Here is a 20,425-nt window from a genome sequence, read left to right on the forward strand (position 1 = left end):
TCTCATTTTCCTGCCTCAATCCGACAATCCCAACAGAACAAAATATATTAGGTTTGTTCTCTCGGTTGAAATCAAAATCAGATGACCTTCGTCAAAACTGTAAATTATCTCATTCTTCAGAAGTCAAAACGAATCTGTCCTCGTCTTTCTGCAGCCAACAAAGATACAGCAGAATTGCGTTTCCAAGCAGCGTCAAAAGGACCTTTCTTTACCCTGTTTTTACACCAACCAACCCTGCATTAGCATTCACTGAAATCTAACCATATGTTTCTACAATCAGCGACCTTGGAATTAACTTGCACTGATGGAAGAGACAAGTCTATCACACTGTTCTAAGTCATACATAGGGTTGGAAAAAAGAGATCATGGTAGCTCAGAAACAGATACGAGACTTATCTCCTACTCATCATCGACACCATAGTCCACCCCAAAGTACTTGTCAACTAATTTCGTTGCCATGCACCTCAGCTCTTCATTTTCATGAAATTGGAATCTTTCCATTGCATCAATACCATCCGCTTTCTCAACCAGTTTTGGGCCACTACCACTAGGCATCCCCCTCAGCACCTGTGACGAACAATAATAAAATGATTTAAACAAAAGAAAGCTGGAAGCCACTTCATGGAGTTATCAGCCACTACCCCCTTGACGTGCAACTCATAAACAATTGCACGAGGCATGCAATATTTGAAAATTCTCACTAAAAAGTCAAATTCAGTTTATGCCAATACAGAGGCCAAACAACGTAAAGTAACATACAGTCCAACTGGTGGTGGCTGTGACAATGTATTAACTGACTAAATTCTCTCACTCTGTTGATCAAGATTATGAAGAGTCAAAGTACATGCTTACCAGCTCAATAAACTGAAGCCCCAGTTTTGCCGCTTCAACGTCAGCAGATCTGACAAGATCAATGAAACCAGGAAGACATCCTTTGCTAACAAGAAAAACCAAGTGATCTGCAATTAACTTTGGCCTCCCAGAACCCTCTGATGGGGCAACGCAGAGATTTCCAATTACATATGCCACTTCTTTTCTTATGTCAAAAGGTGCTGTCACAAGAAGGCGTAGTAACAATGGCACTGCTTCACTAGCATATACCAATTTCTTGTGCTCAACAGAACCCGCTGCTATGTTAGATAAGACCCAAGCTGCTTCCTGCATAGAGGCATTCCTTGTCAGAACGAGACCAAATTCATGTTGCAATAATCAAAAGGCATACCTTCTTCAAGACTCGGTGCTCACTTTCCAGACATTTAATGAGAGCAGGCAGGATGCTATCTGCAATTGCCTTGTGCATTAGTAATTCATCGAAAATGCTTTTCCTAACAAATAAAAGAAATTCCATCAAAAAAGTGGGAACTAACCTGTGATGCTTTGTCCAATAACAAGTACAGTACTTGCAACATGGGCATCACCAGCCACAAGATTACCTATACTGCGTAGAACCTACACAAAGACATACTCCTTCGCAGTAGGTATTGGGACCAAAAATACCTCAAGAGGAGAAATATAAAGATATAAAGCAGTGTAGATAACTAAAGAAGAAATATGAGAGAGGTTTTCGTTCAGAAAGAAGAATTTACGGCATATATATCGTTCAACTCTATGGATGCAAAGTTTCCCCCCTGCACTTGCGCAATAACAGATTTTTCTATTTCTATTTAGCTTCTTTTATATGTGTGGAGGGTGGAAGGGCAAAAATTACGGTATTTTTGCAACTATACATTTACTCATGGATATGCTATTGCAAAACGAGAGAATCGCAAAACCATGCACAATTCATATCGCAATAGCATGAGATATCTGAACTAGTAGAGTTAAACACAAAGTAATCTAACGTTCAGCAGTTCAGACACATGTATTCTGATAGCATATATGACATACTAAGGACTTGAACAATTGTATCAAAGTCTATTGACTAGTGAAACTTATCAATGAGGAAAGCACACTGACCCAAACCTAAACAAGATCTATGTATTCTTCCCACCTTATCTGCCACATTTCAATAAGAAAATCTAACCCTAACAAAAATCGAAAACAAAAAAGAAAACAAATGCGGTCTTCATCTTACTGGGATAAGAAGTTGCAAGCTATTTGACATTCCCAATCTTTCAACAAGTATCTGAAGTAGATCACTCTTCACCAGCATACTTGTAGCAACATGCGAAAGTGCAGAGAGATACACAACAACCCAAGCAACTTCTGTTGCCAACTCTTCATCGCTGTTCATAATGAGCATATCAACATAGGCATTACACCAAGATTTTTTGTGCCAAGATAAACAAAAAAAAAAATTAAAGACTATGACGCTGTCGACTCCATGTCTTGTTTGGAAGGCCACCAAAAAGTTATGCCTTATTGGCATCAAGCATGAAAACTAGGTATCATCTTTTGCCATCTTTCTTTGGAGCCCATATTGAACTAAAAGCTATTAAGTCAAGTATCTCACTGATTTCCAGATATTAATGAAGTAATAAGAAAATTTGTGTTGAATCATTAAACAAGGAATTTGCATGAAACAAGCTTCTCACCAACAACTGCTAAAATAGCACCTAGAATTACAAAGACAATCACATGAGGGTATCTTCTCCTAACAAGGAAAGATATTGGCTCATGTTACTGACTAAGCTATTTGCTTTCACTAATCAGCTGAATGCAGAAAGTACAGAATTTCCTATGGTTACAGGAAGATTAACTGAGTACAAGTATCTTGCACCAACAAGGAAAGTAAAGTATAGTCTATTTGCCAAAGGAAAGAAATTCAACAGCAACTGCTCCTCTTTCATTATGATGAGAACATCCTGAGTTAGATATTACAGGATGACGATATAGATTCCTAATTAACGTGATTGAACCAAGCTAATCAAAAAAACCAAAAAAGAATTTAGTTGTACTCTAGAACAACTTACGCCTTCTTCAAATGCTGAAGAATTGCCTCTAGTACGCCATCCACTCTTATTAATTCTGTTGCAGCTTTAGGATCTGGTCCCTATATTAATAGATTTTGAGATTGCATTAGAGAATCATATAACCATCAATACTATTGAATGCTGACACACAGCATGCTGAAATCCAAAAGCGCAACAAATACATATTTTTGAATGAGTTAAAAAGTTAAAAGGTGTGAGAACCTTTATCAGGTTTGACAATGCCCAAGCAGCTGTTCTCACAGTTGAACCCTTGTTTCGCAGCATCATTCTTGCAAGAGAAGGAAGGGCTCCTTGTGATAGCAGAATATTTCTTAGTTCCTCTCCTTCACCAGCAACATTACCCACTGCCCAAGAACACTGCTCTGCTACAGGTAGGGAACTCTTTTCTGTGCAAAAATGCATTCAAAATCTTGAAGACCGGAGTATGAAAAGGTCTAATGGCAGTCTGAAGGAAATAGCATCTTGGCATTTTTTGGAAAAAAAAAAAAAGAGAAGCAAAAGAAACAACAAAGCAAAATATTGTCCAGAAGACTGTAAAAGCAAGCAGAGGCAAAGTGGAAAGACATCTGTATTAGAAAGAGAAAATAAAACTTTAACTTGATTGCAAGTGCACATGCACACATGACTTTTTGCATGTTTGTGTTTGAGCAAAGTAATGTGTCAGCTCCATGCATCACTCCTTCAACTTTTTGAATAGTAGAAGAAAAACTTATTACGTGGAAAGAATAAAAAAGGAAAAACAATCATGGTAATCCATTTTATACTACAACATACCAACCAATAAGATCTAAAACTAGAAACTCATATCATTTTAGTAAAAACTTCAAAATATTCATTGTAGCATTAATAAAAGATAAAAATGACTTTTCATGCCACAGCTCATAATGAAAATTCATGAAAAGGGCTCAACAGTTTATGTACAAATTCATCCTATATGCAGGGTCAGAATTGATAATATTGATGGTCACCCTGACATTCATTCAGATATCATAAATTCACTGAAATATAACCTCATTGGTGACTAAAAATCAACCTGTTATAAGCACAAAAAGAAGTAATCTAATTATAGTATCAGCACTAAATACTCGCAACGCAATGCCTTGCACATTAAGAAATCCAAAGAACAGCTTGAAATTCTTAAAACTATATCCCATCTTCAAGAGTTGTCTATTTGATCATGGCATCTCATATTAGTGTACATTCAACAATAGTGAAACCTAAAAAACTACACATCGATAGATTCAAAAGTTTCATGCTTTGGGGCTGGAGGTTAAGGAAAGGAAGAAGGGAGCTATTGTGACTAAAAAAGACACTGCAACCACCAACCTCCAAGGTGAGCGATAAGCAATGGCAATGCAGGCAACAATTCTTTAGTTTCTTCGGGTTTTCCGGCTGCAATGTTTGTCATACACCAAGCTGCCTCAAGCAACTGCATAACAGCAAAAGGTGTCCAACATACATAAATGTTAACGACTGAAAGAATTGGCATCTGGTAATCCTCTCAGGATGTTTCTATTGAATGTAGTGTAACAAAAAATGAGCATATGTAAGTTGACAAAAACTTCTCCACGCACCAAAAAAAAGGAACTTTTGATGCACTTCGATGTCATCAGAAGACATATTTGGAAAGAAAGAAAATTTAGCACCCTTGAAGGAGAAAATTAATTCAAAAAGCAGATGGATTTGGACCTGTTCTTCTGGAGAGCCAAATGAAAGACACTGAACAAGTAGAGGAATTGCTCCAGCCTTGATGGCAGCTTCAATTGGAGGAAATTCAGATCTAGACAACAAGCGTCTTACTTCACGAAGAGCAGCCACTCTTTTCTGCATCGCTCCTTTACCCCTAATAGTTATGCAAATATCTTTGTAAGCACGTGATCCAAAAAAACACAACCATTGAACAGATTGAATCATCAACTGCCAATAAGATCATCATAAACTAGCAAGCTTGAACAAGAAAAATCTTGAAGAATCTAATTTGATACAAACTCTGCGGGATAATCCCCCAAGAAAATGCTTAATTATTGTTGGTTTGAATAAATAAGGAGCAATATTCTAGTTGCATACAATATTTATTAGCAAAAAGGTAACTTTTTCCGTCTACACTACCTGTTTATGTATCCCAATCAAGCTAAAAACAACCCTTTACCCTGTTGCTTACCCATAATCTCACAGAATGAACCATCAGTTAAGTTGTTAATGCAATGAACTTGTTGAAAAGTGTTGACAATTAACCATATATTAAAAGGAAAAAGCTTGTCCAACATGCTCGTAATAAAGCAGACAATCGACATGTGTAGCATTTGGATATTAAGCTAGTCAAATTATTTGAAGGCAGATCCTCACAAAACACCCAAAAAAACCGAGTTTTGGAAAAGTAAAATCAAGTAAACTAGGCAAAATATCCCTGCAGACAGAATAAACTGATGTGGCAATCTACTAAATAGCAAACTTGGGAGAAATTAAACATACTGAAACAGCATAGCAAGTTTTAAGTCTTGGACCGCAGAACAAGTTTGAGCCTCCAAAATGGATTGCTCCGCGTCGATCATCATATCACCGCCATCACCATCATCATCATAAGTAAGCTGATCATCACCCCCACCACCAACTCCAACTCTGCAGAGGCGCTTCGTCCGCACCACTGCTTCCCTCCTTTCTTTTGCCACTGTGATAGCATGCTGCCGTCTCCTCTGCGCCGCAACATTCCCAACTGATGCACCACTTCCATTATCATTGATTTATCAAGAACATGGTTACAAAAAAAAAAAAAACAACAAAACAACAAACTCTTTCGCCGCAGCTTTTTAAGGGGGGGAAAAAGAAAGAAAGAAAGACGGAATCGAATAAGAAAGAACATTTTCAAGAATCCAAGAAACGTCAGCTGATTTTAGCTTTTTCTTTTGGATAAGGAGGGGTGGAGAAGCCTTGCCTGAGGACTTGATGGGGTCTCTTCTGGGAGTAATTTCATCCGCCATTTTGGCTTTGTTTTGTACTTTGGAAAGTTAAAGTAACAAAAAAGAAAGCCCTTCTTGAGGGGGGAGCTTTCAGGGGAGTGAGGGGGAACTGGAAGAAGTGGGGCTTTTAACTTTTCAGTCGCCAATTTAAAGGTGAACAGGAATTTCGAAATAGTACTCCTAAAACAGCAAGTATGTAGCCAAATCGCAATCGGATCCTCCTGCTCCTGCTCCTGCTCCTGTGCGCGCTTCCCTTGTGACGAGTATTTTTTTTATCTCTTTTTTTCAAATCCTCCCATCCCTCTTGCCATAGATGATCCACGGAGGAGAAGAATCCTAAAACAAAATGAGAGTAGCTAACTAACTTTTAGGAGAGACATAATTGACTGCATTAATCTGGATAGCTATGCCACCCACGAAATTTGAGAACGTTTATAAAAGTTAAGGGAATTTTTTTTTTCATTTTTTCATATTTTTTGAACGAAAGTTTTTCTAATTAATCTATCCCTCCATTTTTCCTTCACTTTGCTGTCTTTTCTTTTCACTTAAAACTTCCAAACATGGAAAACTTTAAATTTCCCTTCTTTTCTCTCCAAATCCCAACTCCAGTCTAAGCTTTGAATTTAGACATTGTTTGAACTGGGATATCCGTGCCGCAGTAAATAATCATGTATCAGCAATCAACTCGCTCTTTTTGCACAATTTTAAAAGAGCCAAAACGATAAAATAATTGATCACCATAATGATAATTCAGACAAAAAGGTTTTTGCACAGCTAAAATGATAAAACAATGAATCAGCCAGAAAGGTTTTTGCACAGCCGAAAGGATAAAACAATTAATCACCTTGTGATAACTAACGTATCACCGTTCAACTCACTCTTTATTTGGGTCAACGATACATTTCCGTTTTTAGCCTTTGGTTTTGGGCCCAAAGGCGCCAACTCGATAATGGATTGTATTTTTTGTTCCCTACTTGTTGTGTTCGGACGATAATAGATTTAAAGTGATATTTGAAGTCACAGGCATGTCATTCTCAACTATATATAAAAGAAGGATTTTTTTTTAACGAGTATTCAATTGTCATTCGTTAATATATTTATCTAAATTTTATTTAATCTACTATTTATATATTCATGCTAACAATTATTAATCTCATTGCATTTATAGATTTTTTTTTAATTAATCTTACATTATCAAAATTTTAACATTTGAAATACATTTTAATATGTATCTAATGGGCGCCATTGGATAGATCAATAAGAAATATAGAGAGTTTTGTGTACATCTAATTTTACCTTCGTTAGAAACTTAGGATGTATCTAAACTAAAGGCGTTTGTGAATTGTTGGCAAATTTGTTTTTTAATAAAAAAAAATTGTAATTGGAATAGTATTGTTGGTACTTTTATTTATGTGTGGATAAACTGAAAAATTTTATTAATCTTAACGTAGTATAAGGCGCTGTTTGATAACCCAATTCAACACTTAAATTTAATCAAAACAGATATTAACATATTCAAACCATTTGATAACGAAAAATTAAACATTTGAATTAATTAAGTGGCACTGAATTTTCTAGACAAAACTTGCTACCAAAATTAAGTGATAAGTTATTTAGTTATTATCACTGAATGTGATATGCACTCAAGTATATTATATTTAATATTTAAAATTTTTAATAATTTAATAGATTCATATTTCATATTTTAATTTTATCAAATGCACCCTAAATACGGAACATGCCGAAGCTGTCAAGACTTTTAATCAAATGATGGCTTGGATTAGGAACAGAGTTCATATTCAAATACTAGATAAGAGGGGCTTGTTATGTAACGGGTTTACCGCCCTTGGTATCTTTAAAAAAAAAATTTATCATCATATACAACTATTTCTACTTTTATTCTAACCTGTTTTAGGATTGTGACACAACAACGTTACGAAAAATTAATAGGGACTGAACCACCATCGGAATATATGAGTGCATTAAGTGGCAATTACATACCCTTGGTATCTTTTTTTTTTGTCAATTGTTATCATCTACACCTGCACCTACTCCTATTTTAATCTATTTTAGGGGGGTGATCCAACAGGGTCACAAAAAATTAATGGGGTGCATTAAGTGGCAATTACGTACCCTTGATATATTTTTTTTATTGTTATCATATACACCTATTCGTATTCCTATTATAATCTATTTTAGAGGAGTGACCCAGTAAGATAATGAAAATTTGATGGGAATTAAATCATCATCGGACCATACGAATGCATTAAGTGGCAACCTTGATGGGACCATTACGCACTATCAGATCATTATGCAACCATATGGATATAGGAGAAACCATATTAAGTTTCAACTTTGATGAAAAACAAGATTTGAACACTCGATCTTCCATCCCACAAGACGTGTGGTAACTAATTATTTTAGAGATGGTTATTGCCCTTGGTATTGGGAGATCAAAACGTATTTGATTTGGTGGATAAAATGGGGAATCTCCTTTGTCCTTGCAATTCTACACTAGAAGTTAGATTATTTATCGCCTCTGTGAAGAAATAGTTGAAGGGCGAGGGCCTTGGAGAAGAAATTTGAGGAAATAGGTCAGATCATACGGACAAAAAATGAATATGGATGGATCATTTGTTTAACTATAAATAAAATCTAACTTTTTTGTTCTTAAAAAGTAATCATATGTAGGTCACGAAATGAATTCAATGTAAAAAGCGATCGAAAACTTAGAGCTAGTTTGGCAAGTGAGTTTTTTGAGTGTTTGTCTAAAACTTTACTGTAACTTATTGTAAAAGTTTTTAAAAAAATTTTTGAAGCGTGTAAATTTTTAAATATTTTAAAGTGTATAGTTTAAAATTTTGAATTTTTTTTGAAATTACTGTAATTAAAGTTTTTAAAAAACTTGTAGTAGGCAAACTTAACAAAAAACTCAAGTGCCAAACAGGGGGAATCAAAATTTACATACTTGATTTTGAAAGGGACGTAAAGTTACAATTTAAAAAATGTAAGATGAAAAATTCATTTGAAAAAATATGAGGAAAGTTTTGAATGATTTTTCCCAAAAAAGGGAAAAAATAGTGCCAATCATTTTTCACATATCATTGATGTAAAATTTTAATTCTTCAGAATAAAAAGAGGCATTTTTTTGTTTCTAGTCAATTTTCTTGTGAAATTTTGGTCCCTTATTTCACTGTTGTGGATTCTCTGCACACCACCCCCCCCCCCCCCCCCCCCCCCCCCCCCCCCCCCCCACAAAAAAAAAAAAAAAAAGGAGAAGAGGAGAGAGAGATACCACTTGCTTCCATGAACGACATTCTAGTGACTAACAAGTAAAAACTACTCGTTTTTTTTTTTTGTTTCTAGTCAATTTTCTTGTGAAATTTTGGCCAAAAATTTGGTCCCTTGTTTTGCGGATTATTGGATTCAAAATTCTCAAGGGTCTTAATCTTTAAAATCTTAGAAATCATTAGATGTAATTTAATTGCAATTTTGTTTAAGTCTTGTGGGGAAAATAGAGTAGAACATCAGAGTTTCGGATTTTCTCATTTGATCCATTGATTTGTGTTTATGTGATGACTTTTATTTGACTTGAAGTTTGGGACATGTTTGAAATGATCTGGGAATTTGATTAATGTTAAAATTAAGTTTTAAAATTTGTGTAAATAACTTTCTGGCGAGTTAGGCCGAAAAATGTACAAAACTTAACAGGAAAGGTGATAGGATGCGATAAAATCTGGCTAAAATTTAATCAAAAAGTTGACAATGATCCAAAAGCGAGTGTTGCATATTTGTTAAGAACTAAAATAGCTTATTTTGATTTTGAAGGATTAAATTTTCATATATAAATAATATGTGAGGGACAATGAGTGAAATTTTTCCAATGAGAACTACTCCTATTTCCGTCCAACCAAAAACGGAGACGAATTAGCAACCCAACTACCTACGTGTTACGGTGTTATTAGCTCCGTGCCGCTCCGCTCTTCCCCGCCCAGACCTTTCTCTTCCAATTTCTACTTTGCATCTGTCTCTCATTTTTATCACAATTGTTCATTGAGCGCCCTCATAAACTTTCCTGTGGTACATACTGCGCTCCTTACTCTTCGCTTCTCACTTCCTAGATCTGACTTTGGTCAATCAAATTTTGATTAGTAAAATTTCAATCAGTTCTACTCTAAATACATCATGTCCGAACTACACCCTCAGCCGACCCTGAAAGCAGTGACACTAACCCATGTTAGATACCAAAAGGGCGATCAATTAGGCCATTTTCTGGCATGGGTTTCATTAATCCCAGTCTTTATCAGCTTAGGTGGCTTTGTCTCTCACTTCATCTTTCGCCGGGAGCTGCAAGTGATGTTCTTCGCTTTTGGCCTTCTGATTTCCCAATTCGTTAACGAGGTCATCAAGACATCCGTCCAGCAAGCCCGCCCCGAAACTTGTGCTCTCCTTGAGATATGTGATTCTCATGGCTGGCCCTCTAGCCACTCTCAATACATGTTCTTTTTTGCACTCTATCTTACTTTGTTGACATGTAAGAGAATTGGGATCTTGGCTAGAAACCAAATGTCGGTTGTGCTTCTCCTGGTTTGGCCTTCGGCGATCTTGACCATGTATTCGAGGGTGTATTTGGGGTACCATACTGTTGCCCAGGTCTTAGCTGGGGCTGCTTTGGGAACTTTCCTTGGTGGGCTGTGGTTTTGGGTGGTCAATTCTGGCCTCCGAAGTTTCTTTCCGGTTATTGAGGAGAGTGCTTTTGGGAGGTTCTTTTATGTTAAAGATACTTCGCATATACCCAATGTGTTGAAATTTGAGTACGAGAATGCCAGGGCCGCCAGAAAGCATGTTTCTTATAAGCGAGCTGATTGATCATTGACTGACCAATTGGGTAAGTCGCTGGTTTGATATGTAGCTGTTGAAATTTTGTTTGAATTATGGCTCATGCCGAGTTCCTTTGGTTGGATGTGTTTGGGAAAGTTGATACATTCATATTGAACCTTCTGACTTCTGTTCTGTGGCGTTACATTAGATCTTTTATATGCAAAAAATCTGCACAGATTCGTTTCAGTGTGGTTTTCTTATTGTGAATATGGAGGGCGTACAGTTATAACCATCATCAACCATTGTAATCAAATTGTCTTGTTTTAAGTTACATTGAGGTTGAAGTATTTGATTATCAGAGCCATGTTGAAAACTGGGCATATAGTAGAGATTCTGACAATAATGGTGTTATGGTTGAAGAGTTGTGGACGGATTGAGGTTTTTATTGAATATTGAGTAGTAGAAGTCCATATTCTTAGATCTTTATACATAGGTATGTATATCTGGATTGTAGGGTTAAGAAAGTGAAATTATGTGTGATGTAGTTATGAGCATCAGATGGAGAACTTCCTCTTTTCCCAGGTATTGATAAATAGGTTGCAAGCTTTCTTCTGATGTTTTTTTTTTCAGTATAAAGTCACTTGGATGCATCTAAATTCTGGGTAGCTTGATACTTGGACATAGATGATTTGATGAGCTTAATGAAAATTAATCAGGTCTTTGACAGTTGGATATTTGCAGAGGAGAATGAAATGTTTTACCTACTCAGATGCTGAGCTGTTTTACTTATTTGGTGCAAGTATTAAATCCTGTGATGGAATACCCAATTTATTCTCCTGGTTGGTCTTAAGTCTAAAGTCATGCAATTTATGTGTATCTCTACTCACAAGTCTCTTTGATTTCAAGTTGAGCCAGTAAGACATCCACGTAAATTGAAACTTTTAATTAGAAGTTAAGTAGCATAATGGTGTGAAATATCCTTGTATCTTTTTCATTTGTGACGAGCTCTAAATTCTTTCAGCTGATGTGCTGTGTATTTATCAGTCATCTCATATTTGCATCACTTGTAACAGAGAATGATCATAGTGAAGCACCATCATACCTGCCAAATTGCTACAATTTCCAGGGATAATTTGTATGACTTTGACTTATGTTTGTTGTGTTATCTTTGCACTTATCCCTGGACCTTGTTGCACTCCCCCAAACCCCCCCCCCCACCCCCAAAAAAAAAAAAAAAAAAAACCACCCAAGAAAGTGAAAAGTTGTTCTAAGGACCTGCTGAGCTGATGATGTAAAGTGATTGTTTTTCATTTTGCCCCTTTTGTTTCATCTTTCTAGGGAAAAAGAAGCTCCCAAATGTAAACATTTCTTCTTTACTTATGTTGGCTAAGAATATGCCTATTCTTGTGTAACCATTTACGTGTCTGATTCTTGCCTTTACGAGGACATGGTCTTTGAGGCTTACTTTGACTTCAGAAGTCCGTTTGGTCAGTTTTTTATCATGGCATAGAACTGATAGCTCTAATTTCATTTACAAATTGTTTGAAAGATGGAGCCATTTATGTCATGTTTATGCTGGTGAACTACAATCAAGTTTTAGATATGCTTTGGATGTATTGGTGAAACGTTTTGATCTTGGTGGTATCTTTGTTTTCTTTGCCAGGTGAAGTGCTTCATGCTTTTGATATAGGAGGATTTTACTTTTGCTGGACAATGTGACACAGCACAGTAGCTAATTCTTTGCTGTTATTTTGTGCTTAAGGCTACTATTTGGGGGCTCGCGATTTAAGCAGAGCTGGACAATGTCCCATTTAATACTTTTAGGGAAAATATTAGAGTAATTTCAGATAATATGTACTGTAAAAGGCTTGCTGCAGGTGACCTGAATGACTAATTCTTAGCTAGATTTTCTTTTCCTTCCGCCAGTTAAAAGTATGGGCAACTTATTGCAGTTCATCAGCATAATTACTACATCTTTTTGGCTGATATTTTTTGAATGCAAGTTTAGTTTCTCATTATGAATTCCTATCCCCACAAGAGATACAAAAAGTTTGTACCGTACTGCCTTGGCAGTATGGTGTCTGTATCATCCTGAATCATTAGACATTTGGTCTGGCAAAGCCTTCTTTAAGAATCAAGCGATGAACATTTTATGCAGGGATTAGATTAGGTGTTTGGCCTAAGCTCACAAAAACTCTCAAATTTGAAGATGTTCTATAGTAGCATGTGATTAGATTAGGTGTTTGGCTCACTTTAGAGAGTAGAAGAAGAAAGAGTGTCAATTTTCAATAAGCATGCGGAGAGTGTGGCCGGATGCAACAGATGCTCCTTGAGGTTCGTAGCACGGGCCTGCTCTAAATGCTTATACCTACTATCAGCAAATGTAAATAATAATAAACAATAATAATATGTTCAATGTTTACAATAGGGTTGTGCATCTTAACTAGGGATGGCAATGGGGGCGGGGGGGAATTTTTTCCCCCCGCTTAGAAACGGGGCGGGGGACGGGAGAGTATACCCCCGCCCCATCCCCCGCCCTGCCACCCGCAAAAAATATATATATATATATATAATTATATATAATATGTAAGTTAATTAGTTATAAACTTATGATAATGATATTATTAGTTAGATGTATTATATAATGTATAGTAGTTTATGTAATATAATTGATATTATCAATTATATGAATAATTATACATGTCTACTAATAAAATTTATTAATTAGTTATACTAAATTTACTAATACATTTATACTAAATTTCTAATTATACTTAATAGAATAACACTTTTTTCTCAAAAAAAAACCACAAACACAATAATGAATTAGTGATTGCATTTGTACTAAAAGTGAAAACTTGACTATTTTAGTTATATTTATTTCATCATATTGGATTGTATTCAAATAACTTTTGTTTGATTGTTTTTATGAGTTTCAATTGTAAAATTACAATGAATAATAATTTGGTGATGTGTTGATATTTTAGTACTTAATTATTTATTAAAATTTAATTATAATAAAATTTTATTAACCCCGCGAGACGGGGCGGGAAAAGCGGGAGGCGGGGGACGGAGCGGGAAACGGGGGGAACTAATAGGCAACGGGGCGAGGGACGGGGGAGGGGTCCCCCGCCCCAACCCCGCCCCGTTGCCATCCCTAATCTTGACCCTGGCGATCTGAAAAACTTGATGATCCTATTTGGATTAGATCCGAATTAGTGGATATTCATTCCATCAGGTAATACTTACTCATACGCAGATCGGATCACATTTGGATCAATAAGTTATCCAAATCAGATTTGGATATCATATTTTGTGACCGCGGATATTCGATCCGGTTTGCATGATATTCTTTTTAAAAATATTAATATATTAAATCCATTAATTCATAATAGTTTATTTCTTGCTTCTTGTTATTTTTTAATCTGTGTCCTCCTTCGAAATAGACTTTTTTGGCGTATGGTGTTAAGTTTGTTTTAAAATATATTGTCATATATTTTGTGGATAAAAAATTATAGATGAGATACTGAATCTTATTCGTCTGAATCAAAATATGGGGAAAAAAAAAATACAAAAGTTGCTTTCTATTGCGACAAAAAAAAAGATTATTTTCAACTGAAAACTCTTTTTCTATGAATGAAAAAACGCATATGTAAGTACACAAATTACTTACATGATGATATTTCTGAAACTTTAATACATTTAAATCTCATTTTGTTTTTGAAACTTATATATATTTTAAAAAAATTTAAAAACCAAATACATATCAAATATTTGATTGATCCGATCCGCATGATATGGATATTTGAATAGGATTTGGATACGAATCACATGATGGCTGATCGAAATTTTACGAGTTGGATCAACATTTGATTCACGGTCCAACCAGTTTCGGGGTTGATCAAGCAATAGTGTCCCTAGAAAAAAAAAAAGGGTATGATTGATATAGTTGCGCGTATGATAATTGATCGATATTCTGATTTTCGACAGTCGCAATTCATTCATTCTGCTAATTCACAGATTACTCGACTGCAAATTGAGGTTTAAGAAAGATTAATTTCCAACTGGAAAAGGCAAATTGTCACCTCACATATAGGAATTGACAATTTCCCTCCGCTCCAGTTGAGAAATTGTGAGCAAGAAAGAAAGGGACAAAATGTACCGTCGTCACCACCGCCCAAATGTCACGTGTTCGGGTTTAAACCTCACATCTGGGCCGTTTGTTTGCACACAGTTCAAATATTACTTCTCCGTCTTAAGCGTGTCGCTGTCTGTGAGTTATGGGCTCAGTTTTTCGGTCACTCTCTTCAATTCGCAGCACAGCAATTAGCTATTTCCCTTGATCCCTTCGTCTTTCTCCTTCCATATTCAAATCCATATACTACTAGGGCGGTCAGGTTTGCCGGGTCCAAAATGTGGCAAGTTTTTCTAGCAGCAGCAGCAGCAGCAGCAGGATCTGGGATCCTAGCCAAGAAACTTATTATAAACACCAGTGTCGCTGAACCCAGTATTGATTTCAAACCAGATCACCAAAAAAATCATGTTCTCAACGACCAAGAAAGCTTCAACGAGTCGTTACTACTGCCTCAAGATTCAATTTTTTCTAGCAATGATGGTCTCCAAGATGACTACAATGATGATGCACAATGTGAAGTGTTGGCTGATGGATCAATCTTCAGGTTTTCAAGTACTCCTGGGCCTTCTTGCTCTGTGATGGGGTCCACAAATTTGAGGAAAAAATTGGGGTGTGGGTCCAGAAGGGTGAAGGAAAATGCTGAGGGTCTCGGGAGAAATGCTAAGGGAAAAGAGGGGAAGAAATGTGAGGTTGTGGGTTGTGGGAAACAAGGGTGGGTGGTGGAAAAGAGAAGTGGTAAAAGATTCTCTGTTTGTTTGAAGAAAAGGAGGACTAGCAAAAATATTACTGGAAAGTGCGAATCTTGTGCTTCAAAAGGTTGGATTAGAGTGCTTTCTTGTTTTTTATGTGTGTTTTTACGTTTATATATTAGCCAAAAATGTCTACTTCATCATCATGGCTTGATGCTAATTGCATTAGTATTTTCTTTATGCTATCACAAAAGTAAATAAGAAGAGCTACTAGAAATTGTCTTTTTTCAGTTAGGTAATTTCTTATGTTGCATTTTCCTTTGGTACATTTGTTCTACTTTCATGTTTAAAAATTGAATGTTGCACGACGTTGTCTGCAATTGATAAGTCGTATCCTCATCTCTGATTGTCGGTTAATATATTAGCTCTCTAAATATCATTTTATGAACATGTTCTGAAGCTAATTGTTGTTTTTCCCAAGGGAAGAAACTTGCTAGTAGGATGTTTTGTAATTTCAAGCATGACGACACAGGTTTAGTTGAATTGCATCTTTCTATAGCAGAACAAGAACTTGCTGTTAAATGTTCAATATCCTGCACCTGCATTTTTCAATTAAGAAACTTGCCATGAAGAATGACAGCCTTGTCTAAGTGATAATCTGGTAGTTCTCTTCAAGCAATTCAACCACTGATTATCACATCTATTTCCTGTGGTATTGCTGGTACTAGGTAATCACGTTAAGAAGAGAAGAAAATGAGGCTTTTACCAGAAAGCACTTTATATCTTGTGACTCCATGCACATGATCTGGTTCATTGGTTGAAGTTATACTATCATCTGGATCTACTAAAATGTGTTTAATTATTTGTCTCATCTATATATCTGGAACCGCTATTACTGTGTCCGTGTTATGATTTTCAGGCAACTCATTTTTCAACTGGGGCTTAAGCATTGGTATGATGTATATGATGTCGGCTGGGAAAGCTGAATTTAGTAGGTTGAATAACTCCATGGATGAAACTGCAAAACTTGTTAAAGAATTGAAGGCTGAGCTTTCCAGGAGAAAAACCTTGCACAACCGGTATAGTTCAAATTTAAGAACAGAAGTTGAAACAAATCAAATTAACTGTAGGGGAATGCTTGCTTATGCAACTGCTACGACCTCATGTTCTGAGAAGGCTGATGCTGGTAAAGTAATTGATTCTCTTGTGGCTGAGGAAGGTGAATGTTCTAGTAGTGTTCTTACAGAAGAACAGCCACCTGACTTGTCAGAAATGGATCATCTGGAAGCCGAGTTTGAGTCGGAATTGCAAAAACTTCCTTGGTGTTTCACGGAAGGTTCCAGATTGAATGAAAGAGCTGATACATCTGAGGTAGTTTGCTTCTTCTATATTTCTATACCATTTTGTGTAGATATGACTGTTGCATTTGTTCAGAGTCTACTCCATCCATTGCCCCTTAATATAATCACCAAAGCCATCGTCAAGGACCATCTTGTTCTCCCTTTCAAGCTTTGGTATATTTGACCACTTATTCCCATGCTCTTCATGATCCCTAGGTTTAACAATTGAATGATTCCACTGAGTTCTGTTCAGGATCTGTTTCATATGTGTATCTGTCACTCAAAATGATTCCAAACCTGCTTCGGTATTGGGTTTTGCACTCTTCGCATTTTACTAATGTCCCGTACAGGTTTTCCTTGCCATTTCAAAGCTTTCTGTCAAAAATGAAAGCCAGCTGTGGTTAGGTTAGCAGGGGTGGCTTTCTTGACATTCACTTCATCTGTGCAAGCAGGATTACATCAAGCAGAGAGGTTGTTTCAGTTGGGCTAGGATGAAGTAACCTTGCTTTTATACTGAAGTAGCCTTATTCGCTCGGCAAAATCTAATGCACCATAAGTTGTGCCAAAACAGTGATAGCATAAGATGTTTGTTCCTCTTATGCTCTTGGTTTTTCTTTTTCTGTTTAATCAGTCATTATCCAGCAAATCTCGCTATCCTGCAAAACTCTGCTGATATTTTAAGATTTTTATGCTGTTTGACCGGGAATACTACATGTGCACAGGCTCATGTTTTGGCCAGAGAACTTCACCGAGCAGATGACAAGATTCACCAGATCAGAGCTTCTCCAGAGTTCGATGGAATTTCACCATCAGAGCTGGACCAGAAATTAAGTCATTTGCTCATTGAACAGCAGGAAAGCCAAATTGTGCAGCTAGAGTCCGAACTGCACCAAACACATTCCAAGCTTTATGAGAAAGAAGCAGAGCTGCAAGCACTCAAGGATTGCGTGAGACGCCTTACTGATTTTTCTCTGGGAAGTGCCTCAGGCAAGAACATCACTATAAGTATTGCGACTGTGTTTATTGAGCTTGTGCCATTTACTTTGTACAAGTTACTCCGTTCCGTTCATTTTTAACTCCCCGCTTTGCCAGATGAAGGGACTGAGGTCCAAACGAAAGATGACAAAACGAGACAGGGGGACCAAGAGATGAAACCCGGACCGGAGTCGTCAGCAAAATCAATCGTGGGCATGAAAAGAGCCATGGACTTCGAGTAGTATGATATGATAGTTTCGCCAGATGAAATATCTTCTTCAGGGGAGGGAGCAAGTGAACCATCATGATCATCCGATCGTCGAGAGTTTTGAGATCTGTGTCGGCCATGGCATTAAATATTTGGGTTCCTGGTACACATCAACCGTTTTAATGCAGAAAATCCACCTCACATGTGCAATCCCCCAATCCCAGGAATGAAATTATTTGGAAAATGGGGGATGGCCGAATTTTTTATACTGAAATAGTTAGTTTATCAAATTGTGCAGTATCCTTTCTTGCATGGACCATGGTGGTTCACTTTTCACTATAAGCATATGCTACTATTAACATCTAACCTCAGATTGTAACATACTACTTAATAAAATGTTTTTCTAGTGTTGTTGGGTTGTTTTTTAACTCTTATTGAGGCGGATGATTCTTGATTGACATTTGCGACCCTTTTGCAGGCCATCTGGGTCAAGCTCTTTATTCATGGCAAGAAAGGATTCTTGAAACCTAGGTTGACCTTTTTTTGTGTTCTTGCCTCCTGTCTTGTCTGTGTTTTTTCTCCACTCAAGACACCAGTACTTCAAAGCTCAAATTTGTATTGCATGTGCATGCTGAATCATGAAACGGGCTGTTTTTGGGGTAGTCACTTGCACCTGTGGCCTGCACATGTAAATCTTGGTGGTTGCTTGATTACAAATGGCGTTGCTTGTGCCAATGTGCAGCCAAGAGAGGCAGAATGGGAAAATGACCGGTCCTATGGAGCCATGTTTGGCTGTTGGAAACTGGAACTTTTCCTCCTTAAACCACCGCCTATTCTCTACTCTCTAGCTCTGACTCTCCTGCTCCATGATAAGAGAAAGCTGCAACATTTTATTTCTAATTATTTCATAAGGGGTAAATGCAGTACCATACATCCTCTATTTCAATTATTTAGTCATATCTCTGGAATTCAACTTTTTAAGAATGGTGATTTGATTGTGATATTTATACTTTTTTTTTGAATTTTACTTCGTCAAATTTAAATTTTAAATTTGAATGGTAACATGCATACGATTAGTTAGAAAGAATGCCTATATTGAAAAGAAAAATTAAAATGTGTTTTGATTGTTTTAATATGATAAATATTTTGGGACATATCAAAATAGAAGGTATGATACTTTCAAACGAACGGAGGGAGTATAAAATTACCCTATGGCTGGGACGCCAAAACCTATAGAATATTGAAGCAAGTCTGAATTCCATGGAACAACTACCGGTCAACAAGCACTGTGTCAAAAGAAAGAAAAAAAAAATTATTGGTCAAGCATGACGCAACAAGATCGTCAACTAGTAATAGGAATGCGAGGCGGAAGATGCACCAGTTACCGAGACGGTAGACGCGCTTGCGAGCCTTGCTTGCATTAGTTAAAAGGGCTTGTAAATTCACCAAAATACAATATAATATTCTAACCCTTTGAATAGAAGAATGTTTATGAAAGGGGAAAAAAAACCCCTTTAACACCATTCCAAGTAATACTGGGTTTGAACCAAAATTAAAAATGAAAATAACCAAGGGCTAACTGAAAAAGATATGAGCTGAAAAACTTTCTCTATGCTCTTGAAAAATGGACTTTGATGATTTTGCATATAGACATGAGAAAAAACGTTATATTTATGCAATATATATAGTGGTGGCTAGATCAATTGAATTGCAGTGGCGATTGAAACGCTATTGGTAGTGATGCCATGTGACTAGATTAAACAAAAATACTAGCATGGAGAAATTTTTTTTTTTTTGTCAAAAAAAAAAAAGACCTGGTCCCACTTCAGACCCCAACCCATTATTTGGGTTGTTGGGTTATTCTCCATTTTTGTTACAAGGGTCAAACTCTGGTGGATGCCCTAACTAGGGACTATACCACCAGGTCGGCTACCTTAGAGGGATGCATGGAGAAATGGATTAGAGATTCATTGGTATTTTTTTTGTTGACACAATTGCAATTTAAGTCATTAATAACAATTGACTGATGAGACGGGTTTACATGACAAATATTTGGCTATTCAAAGGGAGCTGCTATATTTCAACAAATTATGGGGTTTGTTGTGTAATTTAGAAACCTTTAACTAAATGTATCGAATCAAATTGCGAAAGAGTACTTTGGACTTTTAGACACAAAACTCTTGGTTTTGTATAGGGTTTGGCTACAACTCGATCAAATTGCAAGGCACATTTTGTAATTTAGCCAAACTAAGCAGCAGAAAACACTATCCCTAATGTCATTGAAATGAAGGATAATTGACTCTGCAGGTCCCCTAATAAAAGTAACAACTGGATTTGTGGTTGTTAAAAATTTAGGTCCCATTTAGA

General features: G+C 36.6%; 3 protein-coding genes across 4 annotated transcripts; 2 read left to right on the forward strand and 1 right to left on the reverse strand.

Moving 5' to 3' along the window:
* Positions 1-87: 87 nt before the first annotated feature.
* LOC113695540 (importin subunit alpha-9) lies at positions 88-6,729 on the reverse strand. Its single transcript, XM_027214666.2, has 11 exons — positions 5,866-6,729; positions 5,406-5,646; positions 4,623-4,776; positions 4,260-4,362; positions 3,135-3,319; positions 2,913-2,992; positions 2,075-2,225; positions 1,368-1,449; positions 1,223-1,281; positions 853-1,158; positions 88-567 (listed from the first exon to the last, which is right to left on the reverse strand). The coding sequence occupies exons 1-11, from the start codon at positions 5,909-5,911 to the stop codon at positions 400-402; spliced, it is 1,575 nt and encodes a 524-aa protein (XP_027070467.2). The 5' UTR covers positions 5,912-6,729; the 3' UTR covers positions 88-399.
* A 3,195-nt stretch (positions 6,730-9,924) lies between these two features.
* Positions 9,925-12,541, forward strand: LOC140008270 (lipid phosphate phosphatase gamma-like). Its single transcript, XM_072052110.1, has 2 exons — positions 9,925-10,778; positions 12,375-12,541. Exon 1 carries the CDS (start codon positions 10,076-10,078, stop codon positions 10,757-10,759), a length of 684 nt encoding a protein of 227 aa, XP_071908211.1. The 5' UTR covers positions 9,925-10,075; the 3' UTR covers positions 10,760-10,778; positions 12,375-12,541.
* Positions 12,542-14,542: 2,001 nt separating this feature from the next.
* On the forward strand, positions 14,543-19,080 carry LOC113697411 (uncharacterized). Of its 2 annotated transcripts, XR_003449867.2 has the most exons (5): positions 14,543-15,662; positions 16,455-16,906; positions 17,598-17,862; positions 17,968-18,221; positions 18,537-19,080. XR_003449867.2 is itself a non-coding variant. In XM_027217015.2 (4 exons), exons 1-4 carry the CDS (start codon positions 15,125-15,127, stop codon positions 18,090-18,092), a joined length of 1,380 nt encoding a protein of 459 aa, XP_027072816.2. In that variant the 5' UTR covers positions 14,545-15,124; the 3' UTR covers positions 18,093-18,486. The 2 variants fall into 2 exon arrangements, 1 of the variants encoding a protein (XP_027072816.2); XM_027217015.2 differs by lacking the exon at positions 18,537-19,080 and having other exon boundaries at positions 14,545-15,662; positions 17,968-18,486.
* The last annotated feature ends 1,345 nt before the right edge of the window (positions 19,081-20,425 follow it).

Source organism: Coffea arabica, chromosome 6c, assembly GCF_036785885.1.
Source record: "Coffea arabica cultivar ET-39 chromosome 6c, Coffea Arabica ET-39 HiFi, whole genome shotgun sequence".
Classification (NCBI taxonomy): Eukaryota; Viridiplantae; Streptophyta; class Magnoliopsida; order Gentianales; family Rubiaceae; genus Coffea; species Coffea arabica.